At 44.0% G+C, this 18,365-nt stretch overlaps 1 protein-coding gene across 1 annotated transcript in view; it reads right to left on the bottom strand.

Moving 5' to 3' along the window:
- The window catches only part of LOC115197088 (phosphatidylinositol 4-phosphate 3-kinase C2 domain-containing subunit alpha), a 49,586-nt gene that overhangs the window by 16,550 nt on the left and 14,671 nt on the right, over positions 1-18,365 (bottom strand). Inside the window, exons 3-11 of the mRNA XM_029758272.1 lie at positions 11,422-11,522; positions 10,545-10,705; positions 6,714-6,834; positions 4,090-4,201; positions 3,457-3,536; positions 3,267-3,330; positions 2,846-2,992; positions 1,161-1,185; positions 737-989 (exon numbers count right to left, since the gene is read on the bottom strand). Coding sequence (XP_029614132.1) covers positions 737-989; positions 1,161-1,185; positions 2,846-2,992; positions 3,267-3,330; positions 3,457-3,536; positions 4,090-4,201; positions 6,714-6,834; positions 10,545-10,705; positions 11,422-11,522 — 1,064 coding nt within the window. The remainder of the gene's footprint in view (positions 1-736; positions 990-1,160; positions 1,186-2,845; positions 2,993-3,266; positions 3,331-3,456; positions 3,537-4,089; positions 4,202-6,713; positions 6,835-10,544; positions 10,706-11,421; positions 11,523-18,365) is intronic.

Raw genomic sequence — 18,365 nt, forward strand, 5'->3', positions numbered from 1 at the left:
TAGCTGTTAGTTCGGGACTAAACATTTTCAGGGGAGCACTTCTGGCCTTGTGTTATGGGATAAATATTTTCGGACCTCCTTTGGTATAGTGCTCAAAAATGTTTTCCATATCTCCTAAAAATAGCTCTTGGACGAGGCCCTATGGATGACGGGGAGAAAGAAACAGCCTGTTATTAACCAGATCCTCTCTTTTTGAAGCGGTCGTCTGCCAACTATAAAAATACTTGGGTCCTGGATGGCGTTTTACAGTGGCATTTTGGACCTCGCTCCCATCAAGCCTGGATTTTTTTTCATTAGGCACCAAACGGAAAAAAGTGACTGAAACAGGGAGGCACTACCTAGCCTTGTCCAATAAGAAACGCACATTGTTGTTTTCCGTTGCAAAACATTTTAAGACGCTTTCTGTTGTGAACCATATTGAACACAACCCTGGAGTGAGACAGTCACAACATGTGCCACTCCCCAAGTCGTGCAGGATTGTGCTCACTGAATGGAAAGGTTGGCTCTAGTCTATTCCAGACAGAAAGACACCATAAATAGATTAAAGACTTGGTGGAATTGGATATCGTGACGGGGGAAATAAGACACGGAGAGAAACAACGGAGGAGCAAGACAACAAGAGTATCAGTTCTGAGGCCAAGTCATTCTTAAAAAGGTGGAAACTATAGTCTCAGGTGTCTTCCTTACTGCAATCCAGAAAACATAAAATGGTATATTGGACTGGGGGTACACACACCTGCTGACCCAGACGGCGGGGATGCCGTGCATGGCGAACAGGGTGAACTGCAGATGGTCCGTGGTGCCCGAGGCCTCCATGCTGCCACGCCCCTCCGCAGCAGACTCCCCCTCGGCATGCTGGGAGTTGGAGGAGGGGTCGGGGGAAGGGGTAGAGGAGGAGGCGGGGCAGAAGGAGCGTAAGTACAGCTTGGCCAGATCGTAGACGGCGTCCGTCAGGAAGCCCATGCACTCCTCCACGGGGCTGAGGTGACCTGGACGGGTCAGAGGGTTACGTTAGCTCAAAGGATTTGAACTGTTTTTGTTGTCGATTTCTGGAAGCAGGAATTGCCCCACTGTGTGCAATTATGGACTGATCAAAGTCATATTGCGGAGTCAAACGTTTGATGTGTGTGAAAAATGTGACTGGTTGTTGTAGCACTCACCGTTTGCAGAGGATTTGGAGCCCACCTGAGATAGAAAAGTACACAGATATGATAACTGTTAGAATTACAGCCCCTGTTAAACTATCCTACGCCCTATCACTGCAGTGAGACAGAGAGACACAGAGAGACAGGTAGAAGTGACAGGTAGACATACAGTACCAGTCAAAAGTTTGGACACACCTACTCATTCCAGGGTTTTTCTTTATTTTTGCTATTTTCTACATGGTAGAATAATAGCGAAGACATCAAATGGATGTCATATGGAATCATGTAGTAACAAAATAAGTATTTTATATTATGAGATTCTTCAATGTAGCCACCCTTTGCCTTGATGACAGCTTTGCACACTTTTGGCATTCTCTCAACCAGCTTCATGAGGAATGCTTTTCCAACAGTCTTGAAGGAGTTCCCACATATGCTGAGCACTTCTTGGCTGCTTTTCCTTCACTCTGCGGTCCAACTCATCCCAAACCATCTCAATTGGTAAAATAGCACTTACACAGCCTGGAGGTGTGTTGGGTCATTGTCCTGTGGAAAAACAAATGATAGTCCCACTAAACGCAAACCAGATGGGATGGCGTATCGCTGCAGAATGCTGTGGTAGCCATGCTGGTTAAGTGTGTCTTTCTAAATAAATCACTGACAGTTTCACCAGCATAGCACCATCACACCTCCTCCTCCATGTTTCACAGTGGGAACCACACATGCGGAGATCATCCGTTCACCTACTCTGCGTCTCACAAAGACACAGAGGTTGGAACCAAAAATCTCAAATTTCGACTCATCAGACCAAAGGACAGATTTCCACCAGTCTAATGTCCATTGCTCGTGTTTCTTGGCCCAAGCAAGTCTCTTCTTCTTATTGGTGTCCTTTAGTAGTGGTTTCTTTGCAGCAATTCAACCATGAAGGCCTGATTCACGCAGCCTTCTCTGAACAGTTGATGTTGAGATGTGTTTGTTACTTGAACTCTGTGAAGCATTTATTTGGGCTGCAATCTGAGGCTGGTAACTCTAATGAACTTATCCTCTGCAGCAGAGGTAACTCTGGGTCTTCCTTTCCTGTGGCGGTCCTCATGAGAGCCAGTTTCATCATAGTACTTGATGGTTTTTTGCAACTGCACTTGAAGAAAGGTTCAAAGTTCTTGAAATTTTCCACATTGACTGACCTTCATGTCTTAAAGTAATGGTGGACTGTAATTTTTCTTTGCTTATTTGAGCTGTTCTTGCCATAATATGGACTTGGTCTTTAACCAAATAGGGCTATCTTCTGTATACAACCCCTACCTTGTCACAACACAACTAAGTGGCTCAAATGCATTAAGAAGGAAAGAAATTCCGCAAATTAACTTTTAACAAGGCACACCTGTTAATTGAAATGCATTCCAGGTGACTAACTCATGAAGCTGGTTGAGAGAATGCCAAGAGTGTGCAAAGCTGTAATCAATGCAAAGGGTGGCTATTTGAATCAACTCAAATATAAAATACATGTAGATTTGTTTAACACTTTTTTGATTACTGCATGATTCCATGTGTTATTTCATAGTGTTGATGTCTTCACTATTATTCTACAATGTAGAAAATAGCAAAAATAAAGAAAAACCCTGGAATGAGTAGGTGTGTCCAAACTTTTGACTGGTACTGTACCTTTATATATTGATATGATGGTTATACATCATTGGACCCACCTCTGGCGAGCGTGTCCTGGGGAGGTTGACAGAACGCTTAACCCTTCTCACTGCTTCTGTGATGGCCTGCGTCTCCACCTCGTCCAGGGCACAGCAGAGGTTCTTCACTGTCTGCACCACCCGATCCACTGTCTTATACTGGGTGCTCTGAGGTGGAACAAAGTCATTGTCTAGTGTGTGTGTGTACACACAATTTCTGTTCAGTTACTCAACAATTCAAGTGATTCTTGAAACAGATGTGCTCTAGAAATGGCATGTCATCCAGGAATTTATAGGCCTGTCGCAAGCATGTGTGAACTATACACACTACTCAACGCCTGATAGCAATTTTATACCGCAACCATCACACACATCCGCTATCACAGAAACACTTAGGGTCTTCAGTACAGTCTCAAAGATGTGAATTAACTTCATAAGCTACCTCATTCTGCAGGCAGATGTTGACTTGATTGTGATAGCCTTCCAGATAGTCGGCCAGGCCTTGTCTGAGAGAGAGAATGATCCAGTCACAGAAATCTCAGCCGTTATCGGGAATTCTAGACGGCCATGTTTGGCTCCAGACAATGGCTAAGATGATGAGATAAGAAGCAGAAAGAAAGGCATGTTCCTACCTGGTGACGTTCTCCTTGAACGGCCTCTCCACTTGGCCCAAGTGCCTCTCCAAGTCCACCTGAGCGGTGTCGTCTTCCGCCTGCGTGCATACAACAAACCATGACCTTTCACTGCGGCTTCCCCTCAAATCACACTAGGGTTTCAAAGTCGGCTCATTTCTGGAGTGCAGTTTGACAAGCTTTTGATGAAAAGGTCTTAATATGATTGTATCTTACCGTGAACGACGTCACTGTTGAAGTGTACACGCTTTTGAAGTGTATGGGAAGAACCTTGAACTTACAGGCCTGACACTGCTAGGTTTCAAATGGCGTGTCGGTCTTACCAATAAGGCCAGTATTTCTTTAACATTTGCTTTTATGAGGTATTTATGGTAGCCAGCCTGTCGGTCTGTAAGCCTGCCTGCAAGGAAGACTACCATTCAGTCAGTCTCCCCGCAAGTCTGCCAGTCTCCCCGCCAGTCTGTCCCCCCGCAAGTATTGAAGTTTTCCTTTCTGGACATGTGTCTGTCTATTTCATTAACCTCCCTACAGGCCTTTGACCTTTAGCTGGTCTTATGCTACTTTTGAGCTTCAAACACACATCAAAATGCTACATCACTGATTGGTAGGTTGGTTGGTTGGTTTGGGTCTTACCGTTCGTGCCAGATCCCTTCTCATGGTGCTCTGGGAGAGCAGCTGGAGCTTGATCTCTGCCTCCCACTTCCTGCAGTTCTGTACGTACTCGTGGCTGCCCAGGCTGTGCTTACTATGGAGAGGACACAGGGCCACAGGGGATCTAAGGTCAAATATCATATCAGGGTCTTGTTCATTAGGTACCAAACAGAAGGAAACAAAGGGACAACCTGGATTTGGTCCAATAAGAAATGCACAAGTTTGTTTTTATTTCAAGAAGTTTACAAAAGGTTTCCCGTTGCGTGCCCAAATGAACAACACCCAGCAGTTATAGCATTATGTTCGGAACATTGTGAGGAATGAGCCCAGTTCCATTTCAGCACTTAGCCCCAAGCCCTTACCACCTATCCTTTTGGTGTTCATAGATCTAAAATGATGGGGAAAGGGACGAGTCAGCAATATGGTAGTGGCTCCAACTAGCCTTCCAATAGGTTATGATGGAACGTCCGTCATCTGGTGTCCACCTAATCAAACCTTTCAAATCAATGGTGTTCAATGGTGAGGAAGTAGGCCATAGTAATTCAGATTTATCGGTTAAGGCCGTTGGTGTACACAAGGACATTAAACCCAAGTTTAACTTAGAACTAAACACTTAAAACCCACTTAAAAGTTAAAGAGTTCCAATGAATCTAAAGGGCCAGTGGGGGACCTGACCTGAGAGAGATGCTATGCTTAGCAGGGGCTGGGAGCAATGGAAACATTCCAGGACCTTCTGAGGGCTTGCCAAGACCAGGCAAGTCCGGGAGAGTACAGATAAACACACCGGGGAATTTGTAGCTTGACACAAAGCAAAACTGACCAAAGTCTCTAAAAATGTAGTGCATGCAAGCAACACACAGAAAGACACACACGTGCTACGCGGGTCAGCTATTTGTTCACCTGCAGCCTCAAGCAATTGTTAATAACCCATCCGTAACCACCTGACTATATGTGATAAAGTGAAAACCTGAGGTCTGCACCCAAACTATTTTGTTGTAGGGGGAGTAGGATTTTTTTAAGCTCAATTTAGATATGCCTATTTTTCTGCTTATAATTTTCAACACTTTGGTAGACTATTTGTTAGTCAACTTGTCTATAATTAGATACATGCAGCCTCTCTTCTGTCATTACTTGTTGCCCTAGAAGACTAAATAAACCCCTGCCCACCAGAAAATATGTCATACATCGATAGAACGCATGCTTCAATCGAGTTGACGTTGGTAAATTTCTCATTCATCTCTTCTTCTCTCCTGCAGCAAAGACGTTGAAAGACCGTGGAGAAAATGCAATAACAAAACAACAAAAAATGGGAACGATTTTCCATCCAAACATCAGTTTGACCGTTTTTAAGGGAATTAAAAGCTATGAAAATGACCCAACATGTTTCTGATAAGATTTCAGTTTGCCTTGAAAATCAGCTTTTATGATGCTGATAAAGATAGGGACCGTCTGTAAAGGTGCTAACCACACATTCATTCTCTCAAGATGCTGAAATAAATATTTCTCCACTCCTGTTCCCGAGTGAAAATTTACATTTGGTGTATCATTTTACTGAAAAAAACTGCTTAATGCTGCCAAAGTTAATAGATTAGGCTATGTGAGAGGTTATAGACCTACAGTCAGCGTCCGGACTTCAGTTACTATTCCATTTAACCCATCTGAACAGTATAGTTCCCTTGACATACCATACTTGAAGTCCCCGTCTTGTGACTGTCGAATTTGTATAAGGCCTCACAAATCACACAACATATTTCCCAAACATTAGGCTCCTGTTCTGGCCCTCCCTTCTCTTTATTTTCAACCTCGCTATTTTCCCGTTTTATTTATTTTTTAAATTGAATTCAACTCCCATCATTGTCCTTTTTTCCCCCCACAGTGGATCGAAGTCAACATTTTCTGCCTAAGTTCCCAAAAGCACTTGGCAATTGCCGTGTATTTGGCGCGCGTACAGTTAAGCCTAAACTTCAGGGCCTACGCACGAACGCGAGAGCTAAATAATGGAATAAAAACCTCAATGTAGCCTACGTATGAATTGCACAAGAACGACACATTTATAATACACAGTTGGCTTTATTCAACCCGCCCGTCACCCGCGCACCCCATCAGCCGCACAATATTTCAAGACCCTAAACCTGCCCGGCCCCGCGGATATAACTCAACCCGACGCATCACCAACACACACTTGACCTAAGAGTATTTATGCCAAAGAAGTCTATAAAACAAAACCTGCTTTTGCGCAATCCCTCTGTTCTTAATTAGTAAAAGCAGCCCCTGCCCTCCTGACTGTTGCTTTTGCAACAGAACTGGAAAAAAAATCGGCAAAAGGAAACATTTTCCTAACACAATTAAAGACAAATCCCTGCTTGAGGAATGTTGGCAGTGAGCTTGTTGATATTCTTGCTTTATCTTCTCCTCTCTCTGCGAGGGCGAGAGGACACTTAGAGGCAGGATTGTGGGAAACGCAGGTGTCAGCGTGGGGTTGTGTGCCAGTATGTGCTTGTGTGTGTGCGTGTAGGACTGTGGGAAATGTGGAGGCCAGGGTTTTACATTTGTGTGTGTGTGCGCGCGCGTGCGCGCCAGACTTTGCGCATGTGTGCACGACTCACTTTTGCAGCACCTCCTCTTGGCCGCAGACCTTGAGGACATAGCTGCCGATGTCCACCTGGTTGAGGTCGTCGTGGACCCAACACAGGGCTTGCATGATGAGGAGCTCTACAGGAGAACTCACTAAGGGAGGAGGAGGAGGAAGGGGGAGGAGAGTGAGTGAGAGTTAAAGCAAGCACTATGGCATACACAGTCCCCTGTTCAATTTCTTTAAAAGTGCATCCTTCCTTCCTTGAAGGAATCACTGATTAGACATGATTAGACAGGTGAACACAAGGACACCACCACACTAATAAAGCAAGGTGCCGTTTGTCTACCTCTAGGCCAAGGGTAGGAGAAGGAGAAGCAGCCAGATTCTCAATAAAATGAGGAATCAAGAGCTTCTGATCCACCCAATAAAGTGATGATTTCAAGTCCAAGAGGCTCGACGGAACGGTCAGAAACTATCGCTCATGGAAAAAGAGGAGTCAATAAATTGGCCAGATAGCAGTTTCATAAAACAATATCGCAAAGGTCCTCTCAGATGGGATTACAGTGTGGGTGGTTCAAGTCAAACTATATTCATACCTAACCTGGTCCGAGATCTGTATGTGCCGTCTCGCCCACTCCTAGTCACTGGCGTGACAATGAGCGTATATGAGTTGGCAAGACGGCACAAACAGATCTGAGACCAGGCTAATTTGATCTCCCCTATTTTAAATCGAATCAAAACGGTTCAGTGAATGATCTCAGGCTGCATTACGATACTGTGTTATTGGAAAAGCCTCATGTTCGTGTACATGGGCATGTTTCCTGGGAAATATTTGGCGGAGAATGAAACGTGTGTAAGTGACTGTGTGTACGCATGTGTAACCTGACACAAAACAGATTGTTCTGCCACTTCTAGAAGGGTGGGGGGGTTCTTGGTTTCTCCTCCGTTTGATGCCAGCACACACACACACACACACACACACACACACAGACCACCCCGGGCTCTCCAGCAATAACAACCCCACACCCTACAGAGGAATGGACTGGACTTAGTATTATCAATACTAGAAGGCCTATTTGTGAACTAAGAGAGCGTTATGATTGGTCACATCTTGGTAGTGGGTGGGTGCTGTGAGGTGGCTTTCTAAGGATCCCTCTGAGGCTAACTGGTCAACAACCGAAGAGAGGGCATTTTGGGAGCATGTTGCCAGATCTGTTTGTGCCGTCTTGCCTCTTATGGTCATTGGAGGATGCAAGACAGCAGAAACAGATCTGGGACCAGGCTGGCATTCCAGAGAGTGTGTGCTGAAAAAAAGCCCTCTTGCGTGTCGCTACGAACTCACACATGGTGCTGGAATGTTTGCGAACTTGCGTGGTCCCACATGCACACCAACGTAGGTGCTTGGGGGCTGGGTCTGGTCTAAAGCGGGAGAATCGAATCAAACCAAATGTTATGTCACATGCGCCGAATACAGCAGGTGTAGACCTTTTTACAGTGAAATGCTTACTTACAAACCCCTAACCAACAATGCAGTTTTAAGAAGAATACCTAAAGAAATAAAGTAACAAATAATTAAAGAGCAGCAGTAAAACAACAATAGCGAGACTATATACAGCGGTACAGAGAACGTGCGAGGTAACATAAACACGTGGGTAGAGTTATTAAAGTGACTTATGCATAGATAATAACAGAGTAGGAGCAGTGTAAAAGAGGGGGGGGGGGGGGGCAATGCAAATAGTCTGGGTTGCCATTTGATTAGATGTTCAGTAGTCTTATGGCTTGGGGGTAGAAGTTGTTTAGAAGCCTCTTGGACCTAGACTTGGCGCTCCAGTACCGCTTGCCTTGCGGTAGCAGAGAGAACAGTCTATGACTAGGGTGGTTGGAGTCTGACAATTTTTAGGGCAGGACTGGTGTCTATGATTACAATACTAGTCTCGAAACACAGCAGGATTCTAGCAACTCGTTAGCTAGCACTTGAATACCCAGCCAATGAGTGACGTCAATTGAGGGCTCACATCCAATCAGCCGCCAGGAAGGGGCCAGGTCCTGGGCGATCCTGCCAGGGTAAAGCAGAACCCAGATGTATTACCTCAGCACCAACGGGGACAGGAACAACTGCATTTCTCATCATCAATACGGGGAATTTAAACAACACCATTTCTGCGTTTTACTGTCTACTTCTTCATCAGATTTAAAAAGGCACTTAAAGAGAAAAAAAAGAGAGCAACATAGCAAGAGAGAGAGAACATAAGGGAAAGCAAGACAGTGAGAGAGAGAGTATGATGGCAAGAGAGATCAAAAGACAAAGAGAGCGGGGCATTTCAGATCAGAGAACTGCAGCAGACAGAGCTAAAAACGAGGGGTTTGACTTAAGGTGACATCCAACACACTCAAAGCTACCAGACATCCACCTCAGCCAGTTCCCTGGGTTTCCTCTCTCCCCACGCCAAGTTAGGCAAGAAATTTCGAACCTAAATCTTGCAGTTGAAGATTCTAGCCTAAGAAAGAACTAATCAGGGTTTTTTCTCCCCGGTAACAGAAGCTAGCTCGGCTCTGTCTGTCTGTTAAATACAGTAAGAGTGTCAGAGAAGAGCAGAGAAGCTATAACAGTAGCAGTTGGGGAAAGAGTCATCTGGGAATACGTTTTTGTTCACCCCCGGTAGATTTTTCCACACGCCAAATTTAGGAAGCTGGTGGAATGCCAGTGGAAGTGGAACAGAGGGGCCTGCCTGAGGACCGAGAGAGAAATGCGACAGATTACACACAAGAAAGAGGGAAAGAAAATATATTTTCAGCCTGCTCTCGTTCCCCCCGTACACTTCCCCCCTCCTAAAAGAGAGAGAACTGAAGGCCATTGTTCCTGTGTGCCGACATACAACCCTGGCTTTTCCCATTGTGGCCAATCGGGGGAATCTGTACTGTACAGCGAATCAGGCCTGGCTGTACAGTACATGAGAAAGAAGAGGCAGCATGACCAGTTGGTGTGGTTACAGAGAGACTAGGTTAGTGGGACTGGCCACACACACACAGGAACGAGCAAGCAATACCAGTTTGGTTTTAAAATGAAAAATAAATTAAGGATAGATAGAATCCACACACAAAAGGCTGGTGTTGATTCGCTGCCAGCACCCAGGGAGTTCAGAGCAGACTCCATTAGAGAACTTGGTCACAGGGGTCCGTGCCAAGAGAGATCAGTGACTGGCATTGGATGGGTGGATCCAGGGCGGCGCTACGAACCTGGGGTCAGCCAATGACAACGCACCCCCAGAGATCGAACCAAAAGCACAGTGGGCGAATGAGTGAACATAATATAGAGAAGCCCTTTGGCCGACATAGCTGCTCCAGGGCAGTGGCACAACCTTTTATTTGTGAGGAGAGGGAATGTGGTGTGTTTCCACAAAAAATGTATTAAAAAAATAATAAAATAAAAAAATAGCTGTCCCGAATGCTGCTTCCTCCTTTGGACCTCTAGCCCAGTATTCTTATCTGTCATCTGAAGAGCTCTGTCTTAAAGGGGAAATGCCTCTGATTTTTTTTTTTGCAGTTGGGTTAATTAGACCTGGGAGAGCTCCATTCTAAAGAGGCCCCTTGATGTCATTGCATGTAGTAATAACCTACTTTATGGTTATAAAGGTATCTTAGCAACCAGCCTGCACACCCAGGGTCCAGGGTTGAGGACACTGAGCACCTCTGTATGGGTTAGGGTTGCAAAAGTTTAGAAACTTTCCCAAAATCCCTCGTTTATCCAGAAATCCCATTTGGAGGATTGTGTCTCCATGTGTTCGCTCCTGAATCCTGGAATTCACCAACCGAGGTTTCAGAATTTAGCAAGCCTAGTAAGGGTGTTGTGATATGTCCTTACCGTCGCAGGTGAAGGTGACAGGCTCCTGGGACTCAGAGATCTCGATGGACACCTTGACGCTGCAGCCGTTGTCCCCTCCCCCGTCCCTCTGGGGGATTACCGCGCTCAGCACGTACCCCGGGTTGGTGTGGAGGTCATCGTGGGCGAACTTTGACCTCAGTCTGGAAAAAAAAAAAAAAAATCAGCCAATTGAAATCCAGTACGTCACCTTTACATAGAATTGATTCTCTACTTTTTATTACCTTAGTTTGCAAATCTGAAAGTTTGCTGGACTATTACACATGCATAAACTAGTAGATAATGGACTGACTAAGTTCCTGTGATTAGTTCTCCTACTTAACTTCCCCCTCCTGTACTTCCTTATGGGAGCCAAATTTCTTCTAAAACTCTTCTGCTTTGGCGATATTTGCAGCACATGTACTGTGTTTTCTGCCAATAAAGCATTACTGAATGGAATTGAATAATTACTCAGGAACTAATGTATTGATGCTTACTGAATCGTCATCGAGATTACTCTCAATTGCCTCTATACTTCTCATTTACATGTGAAGACTCTTCGTAGTCTATAACGATGGCTTTCCCATGAGGGATAGGTCTAGATGGGGCAGATTTTACTCTGTGTGTGTGTGTGTGTATGGTGTAGTGCTTTGTTGGTGATGTTGTGTTACTATGCTAGAGAGCGATTGACAGAGCAAAGCTACATCATCACTCCACCCAGAGGACTGGAGTGAGGCTGCACACCCAGTCACACAAACATGCAATTACAGCACACACACACACACACAGTACTGTGCGCGCGCACACTCCTTTGCGTACACTCACACAGTACTAAGTGTGTGCTCAGAACACACACACACACTGAACACACACGGCTTACATTGCTACGTCTTCACAGAAGGCTACAACTTCTAGGTTCTGGGCTTCCTTTTCCTCTAGGGCGGTGTACTTTGCCAGTGCTTTCCCACTTCCCTTATCGTGCTGTGAGACAATGAGACAAAACATAGGGGACAAAATGGTGAGCAAAACAAGAAGAAGTAGCCAACATCAATTGAGGAAGTGTAAAGGTTTACTGGTGTTAAATTAATATGGAACTGGAATTTAATTGGTGTTAGTTTAGGAAGGTACACATTAAATACAAAAAGTACAATTGCAGTAAGACCTTAACACCTAATTGGACCTACGCACATATACACTCACCACCGCCCCCCCCCCCCCCCCATTCACATAAATGGTTCGCTCCTACAGACAGTGAGTCATGTGGCCGTGGCTTGCTATATAAAGCAGGCAGACAGGCATCCAGTTACTGTTCGATTGAACACTAGAATGGGCAAAACGAGTGTAGTATTATCGTCCGGTTCCATATCTCAGAAACGGCCGGCCTACTGGGCTTTTCACGCACGACAGTGTCTAGGGTTTACAGAGAATGGTGCGACAAACAAAAAACATCCAGTCAGCGGTAGTCCTGTGGGCGAAAACAGCTCGATAATGAGAGAGATCGAAGGAGAATGGCAAGAATGGTGGAAGCTAACAGGTGGACCACAAACAGACAAATAACGACACAGTACAACAGTGGTGTGCAGATCGGCATCTCAGAACGCACAACTCGTCGGTCCTTGTCATGGACGGGCTATTGCAGCAGACGACCACACCGGGTTCCACTCCTATCAGCTAGAAACAAGAAGAAGCGCTCCAGTGGGCAGGCCATCACCAACACTGGACAATTGAGGAGTGGAAAAACATTGACTGGTTCAACGAATCCTGGTTCCTGCTGTGTCATGCTGATGGCAGAGTCCGGATTTGGCGTAAGCAACACGAGTCCATGGACCCAGCCTGCATGGTGGCAACGGTATAGGCTGGTGGCGGTGGTGTACCGCCATCCAATCTGCAGCAACTGCGTGATGCCATCGCCTCAGCATGGACCAACATCCCTGTGGAACGTTTTGAAGAATCCATGCCCCAAAAAATTGAGGCCGTTCTGGAGGCAAAGGAGGGGTCCGACCCGGTATTAGAAGGGTGTACCTAATAAAAACTGTCCGGCGAGTGTACATTTACACATTATACAAACTGACGGAGGCTCGATTCATTTAGTCCTGTGCATTGTGCTAAGTAAGTGAGGTGTATGCAGGCAGCTAAAATAACACACATTTTGATATATGAAAACAATGAATCCTATCATGTGAATTTTTCCTAGTGGGGAAAAGGTAAACACACACATTCACACACTAAAAGGGCCCCCCCTAGGAATTGAGTTCAGAAATTCCTGGATGCAGTGAAAAAAGCTGCCGGGAACTGGCAGGAGGAACGCCTCATAATTTGACTAACTAGTTGGGGCTAAGAATGCGTTTCCTGTGCAACAGGAAATTACAAGTTAAAATCCTGCCTCTTCTCCCTGGTCTGCTGTGAGTCAGCAGAAAAGCGCACACACAGGCGTTGGAATTCAATGACATCACGATGCACACAGAGGAAGACTTTGATTCTGCTCTGAGGGAATAGGGAAGGGTTACAAAAATGCCTGGTATGCAGAGTAACTTTCGTGTGTTGTTCCATGTGTGTTACTTGTTGCAGACATTTGAAAACAAAAACGCATGAAACAAATGTGTGCTTTCTAGTACACTTATGAAAAGCGATCAATCATCTTTTTCACCAAGAGCACAGCTTTTCGGGGCATACTGCACAGCATAGCTACCACTGTCAAGTAACTGCACTTCTTGACCCATTCTACACTTCAGTGACTCGTACGCTGAGGTTTATGCAAAACACAGCCATCTAAACATTATCTACACACACGTCATGTGTTCTACTCTTTTTCCCAAACTTCTGGTGTTTCGTGGTGAAAAACTGAATGGGTCGAGCATAACACGTCAACCCTATTAGCCAGACAGACAGGCTAGAAATCTTTTAACGATGTACATGTTTTGGTGAAGCTGGCATTTAATTGTCCTCCCTGTTGCACCCAATAAGCTTACATTCCCACTGTCACAAAGAGACTCATGGCTGATTTAAGATGAAATCGTCAATATTATGATGGTCACTTACTTTACTTGGCACTTACTACAGACATTTTTGATTTATTTAACCTCTTGCGATAGGAAAACATGTTTTTTTTTATTAAGTTGAACATGTGCTCGTCATGACAGAAGGTAAACATTTTGTGAAATAATACAGGTCATTTTTGTTCAACAAGCTACACTACCCTAAAGGGACTCATTTCGTGGAACTACCCTTATATAAAAAAACATTCAAAACGCACTCATTTTAACACCCATTGACCGACAGTCGACACACAGTGCCTACACACACACTTCACGGGGAAAAATGTAATGTTAGTTTTGTTTTCAGAAAAAGTCACATCTTTACAGATGTTTTATGTTAATAGGATGTCATGACTGCGTCCATTTGTAATTGCTGACATGAGAAGTACAACGTTAATGATATATCGCAACATATCAGTCTGCCTTCTTTATGTTTTGTCATTTTCGGGGGCCACGGAGATTTAGCATTATTTTATGAGCTACTTGCTCAGCGGTTCCTATAAAAACTTCACTCCACAAGCAAAGGCATCAGGGTTGTGTTCATTAGGCACCAAACGGAAAAAAACGGACTTAACTACGGAGGAACTATCTGGACTTGTCCAATAAGAAAAATCCTATTTTTTTTTCCCCCATTGCAAAGCATTTAAAAAAGTTTTCCATTGCATTGCCTAAACAACACGACCCATTTTACAGAGAACTCTTACAGAGACTAACACATCCTTGTTTTGACATAAAATATCACGAAACTGATACATATCTACAAATCAAGTGTGTTTGTTGCGCTGACACGGCTGAGATGGCAATCTCTCGCTCTCCGAGAAACCTTGTACATCCCAGCTAGCCAGGTCTCCAGTTGGCAGAAAAAGAGTGAGAGGCATTAGCTGTGTTCGTGTTTTGAGACAAGATCCTTTCATCGAAAACAAACACGCAGAGATAATCCAATGAGGCGGAGATGATCACACACACACACACACACCCTCTGCAGGACAGACACCAGGCTGTACAGTTAGACAGGCCTATCTTTGTTTTCTCCATTTCATCCTCTGAGCAGCTTTTAATGGGGGGGGGGGGGGGGGGGGGGGGGGGGGGGGTACTGGAGCCTGAGGGGATGGTTATGGCCCATGTGACTCACACCATTCATGTCATGCATCTGTTCTGGTTGGCTTTAGTCTAGTCACCCTACTGTTCTGAGTCAGGTCCGGTCTGCTTAACAGCTCCTCTGTCTTAAAATGGTACAGTACACCACTTCAATGTCCAAGGCTTGAGCTGGTCTGCTGCCTGTATATACAGTCCTAGAATGGTACCTACTTCACTGGCCCCGTTTTTTTTGTGGTTTGCTAATACTGTAGACTTCCATTGACATGAGTCTATTCTACTTTCCTCAACCTTACACTGACTCAATACACACTCACTGGACTCTACCCACACACTCCAACACACACAATCGTTTAAGTAACCTTATTGGGTAACCCCCTAACCCCAAAACCTAACCTTAACCCCGAAAACTAACCCTAATTCTACCTTATCCCTAAACCCCCTAGAAATAGCATTTGACCTTGTGGGGACTAACAAAATGTCCCGGTAGTATAAATCAAATCAAGCGATATTTATACAGCACATTTAAGACATGGAATACAACAAAATGTGCTTTACAGGAAAATACAAACAAAAAAAACTATTAAATAAAGCTGAAATATTTACTACACAACCTACATAAGAGGATAAAAATAAAAAAATTAAAAACTGAACGGCTAGAAAACACCCTAAGGAAAGCTAAAAAGCTAAAAAGTGTGTTTTAAACAAGTCCACATGCTCACTCACAACTTCAGTATTCAGACCCCCCTTGACTTTTTCCACATTTTGTTACATTACAGCCTTATTCTAACATTTATTAAATAATTTCCCCCCCTCATCAATCTACACACAATACCCCATAATGACAAAGTAAAAACCGTTTAAGAAATTTCAGCAAACTTATTAAAACAAAAAAAACTGAAATATCACATTTACATAAGTATTCAGACCGTTTACTCAGTACTTTACAGCGATTACAGCCTCGAGTCTTTTGGGTATGAAGCTACAAGCTTGGCACACCTGTATTTGGGGAGTTTCTCCCATTCTTCTCTGCAGATCTTCTCAAGCTCTGTCAGGTTGTATGGGGAGCGTCGCTGCACAGTCCGGGCTCTGGCTGGGCCACTCAAGGACATTCAGGGACTTGTGCCAAAGCCACTCCTGTGTTATCTTGGCTGTGTGATTAGGGTCGTTGTCCTGTTGGAAGGTGAACCTTCACCCCAGTCTGAGGTCCTGAGTGCTCTGGAGCAGGTTTTCATCAAGGATCTCTCTGTACTTTGCTCCGTTCATCTTCGCCTCATTCTTGACTAGTCTCCCAGTCCCTGCCGCTGAAAACCATACCCACAGCATGATGTTGCCACCACCATGCTTCACCATAGGGATGGTGCAAGGTTATCTACAGACGTGACGCTTGTCATTCAGGCCAAATAGTTCAATCTTGGTTTCATCAGACCAGATAATCTTGTTTCTCATGGTCAGAGTCCTTTAGGTGCCTTTTGGCAAACTCCAAGTGGGCTGTCATGTACCTTTTACTTAGGAGTGGCTTCCATCTGGCCACTCGACCATAAAGGCCTGATTGTTGGCGTGCTGCAGAGATGACCAAGGCCATTCTCCCCCGATTGCTCAGTTTGTCCGGGTGGCCACCTCTAGGAAAAGTCTTGGTGGTTCCAAACTTCTTCCATTTAAGAATGAATAGAGAACACTGTGTTATTGGGGACCTTCAATACTGCCCAAAAATGTTGGTACCCTTACCCAGATCTGTTCCTCAACACAATCCTGTCTCAGGGCTCTACGGACAATTCCTTCGACCTCATGGCTTGGTTTCTGCTCTGACATGCACTGTCAACTGTGGGATCTTATATAGACAGGTGTCTGCCTTTCCAAATCATGTCTAATCAATTGAATTTACCACAGGTGGACTCCAATCAAGTTGTAGAAACATCAATACTTTTACATTTAAAATAATAATAATAATAATAATAAATATATATAGAACAAATTCTTATATATAGAACAAATTCTTGTTTTCAATGACTGCCTAGGAACAGTGTGATAACTGCCATTGTCAGGGGCAGAACGACAGATTTTTACCTTGTCCGCTTGGGGAATGCTCTAACCACTAGGCTACCTGCCGCCTTAAGTAAATAAGGTATCTATTTTTTTATTTTACAAACCTGTTTATACTTTGTCGTTATTTTGTATTGTATGTAGATTGATGAAGGGGAAAAAAACTATTTCATCCAATTTAGAATAAGGCAGTAACGTAACAAAATGTGGAAAATGTCAAGAGGTCCGACTACTTCCCGAAAGCACTGTACGCTGTTGCTACTCTGTTATCTATACTCATTGCCTAGTCACTTTTACCCCTACCTACATGTACAGATTACCTCAACTACCTCGTACCCCTGCACATTGATTTGGTACTGGTACTCCTTCTATATAGCCTCGTTATTGTTAGTTATGGTGTTATTATTTCTCAATTTTTATGAGCAACTTTCCTTACTTTTTAACTCTGCATGGTTGGGAAAGGGAAGGTAAGTAAGCATTTTATGGTAAAGTCTACACCTGTTGTATTTGGCGCATATGAAAAACACAATTTAATTTCATTTGATTCTTCCTGGTTTACACTTTCTAGCATAAGCTACGTCAGGAGAACCAGTGAACCAAGTAAAGTTTGACTTCCTCTTTCAATCAGAAAGTTAGTGATTCCTCTGTCCTAACCTCCATTGTGACATTATAGAAATATCCTTTTTCAACAAAGGTTGCGGTTGTTGTTATCATCTAGGACTTAAATCAGCTGATTCAGAGGATTCCGTTAGTGTCTGGCTCTCAACCCACAATTTCCACCCACAAGGCACTTCCTGTTTGTTGCTACTTTTAGCAATATATATATCACTCTGTAGGCCTATCTATCCACCACCACAGTGTATGAAAGAACGGATTTTTAATATTAAAAGACTTGATAAAGCGCCAAAATTCAGCACTTTGACATCCTTCTGTGCACCCCCTGTGACATCCTTGAAGATTTTAACCCACTTAACCCCAAGATGTATCCAAGTGTTCACCATCAGTGTAAAGCCTTTGTTATTTTGTTGCTTTCATTATAAGACATTTTAACGGAAATCCTGTCGCGTGAACTGAACTCTCGTTTTAATATGGTGAAACTTTAAATCAATACATATTAGAATCACCTTTGGCAGCGATTACAGCGGTGAGTCTTTCTGGGTAAGTCTCCAAGGGCTTTGCACACCTGGATTGTACAATATTTGCACATTCTTTTGGTTGTGGATCACAGTCAATTTCAAGTCTTGCCATAGATCTTCAAGCTGATTTAAGTCAAAACTGTAACTCGGCCACTCAGGAACATTAAATGTTGTCTTGGTAAGCAACTCCAGTGTATATTTGGCCTTGTGTTTTAGCTTATTGTTCTGCTGAAAGGTGAATTAGTCTCCCAGTGTCTGTTGGAAAGCAAACTGAACCAGGTTTTCCTCTAGGATGTTGCCTGTGCTTAGCTCTATTCCGTTTATTTTTATCCTAAAAAACGTGCTATTTCTTGCCCATTACAAGCATACCCATAACATGATACAGATTGAAAATATGAAGAGTGGTACTCAGTGATGTGCTGTGTTTGCCCCAAACATAACACTTTGTATTCAGGACAAAGTTCATTTTTGGCATATTTGTTTGCAGTTTTACTTTAGTGCCTTACTGCAAACAG

The sequence above is a fragment of the Salmo trutta genome, chromosome 7, assembly GCF_901001165.1.
Source record: "Salmo trutta chromosome 7, fSalTru1.1, whole genome shotgun sequence".
NCBI lineage: Eukaryota > Metazoa > Chordata > Actinopteri > Salmoniformes > Salmonidae > Salmo > Salmo trutta.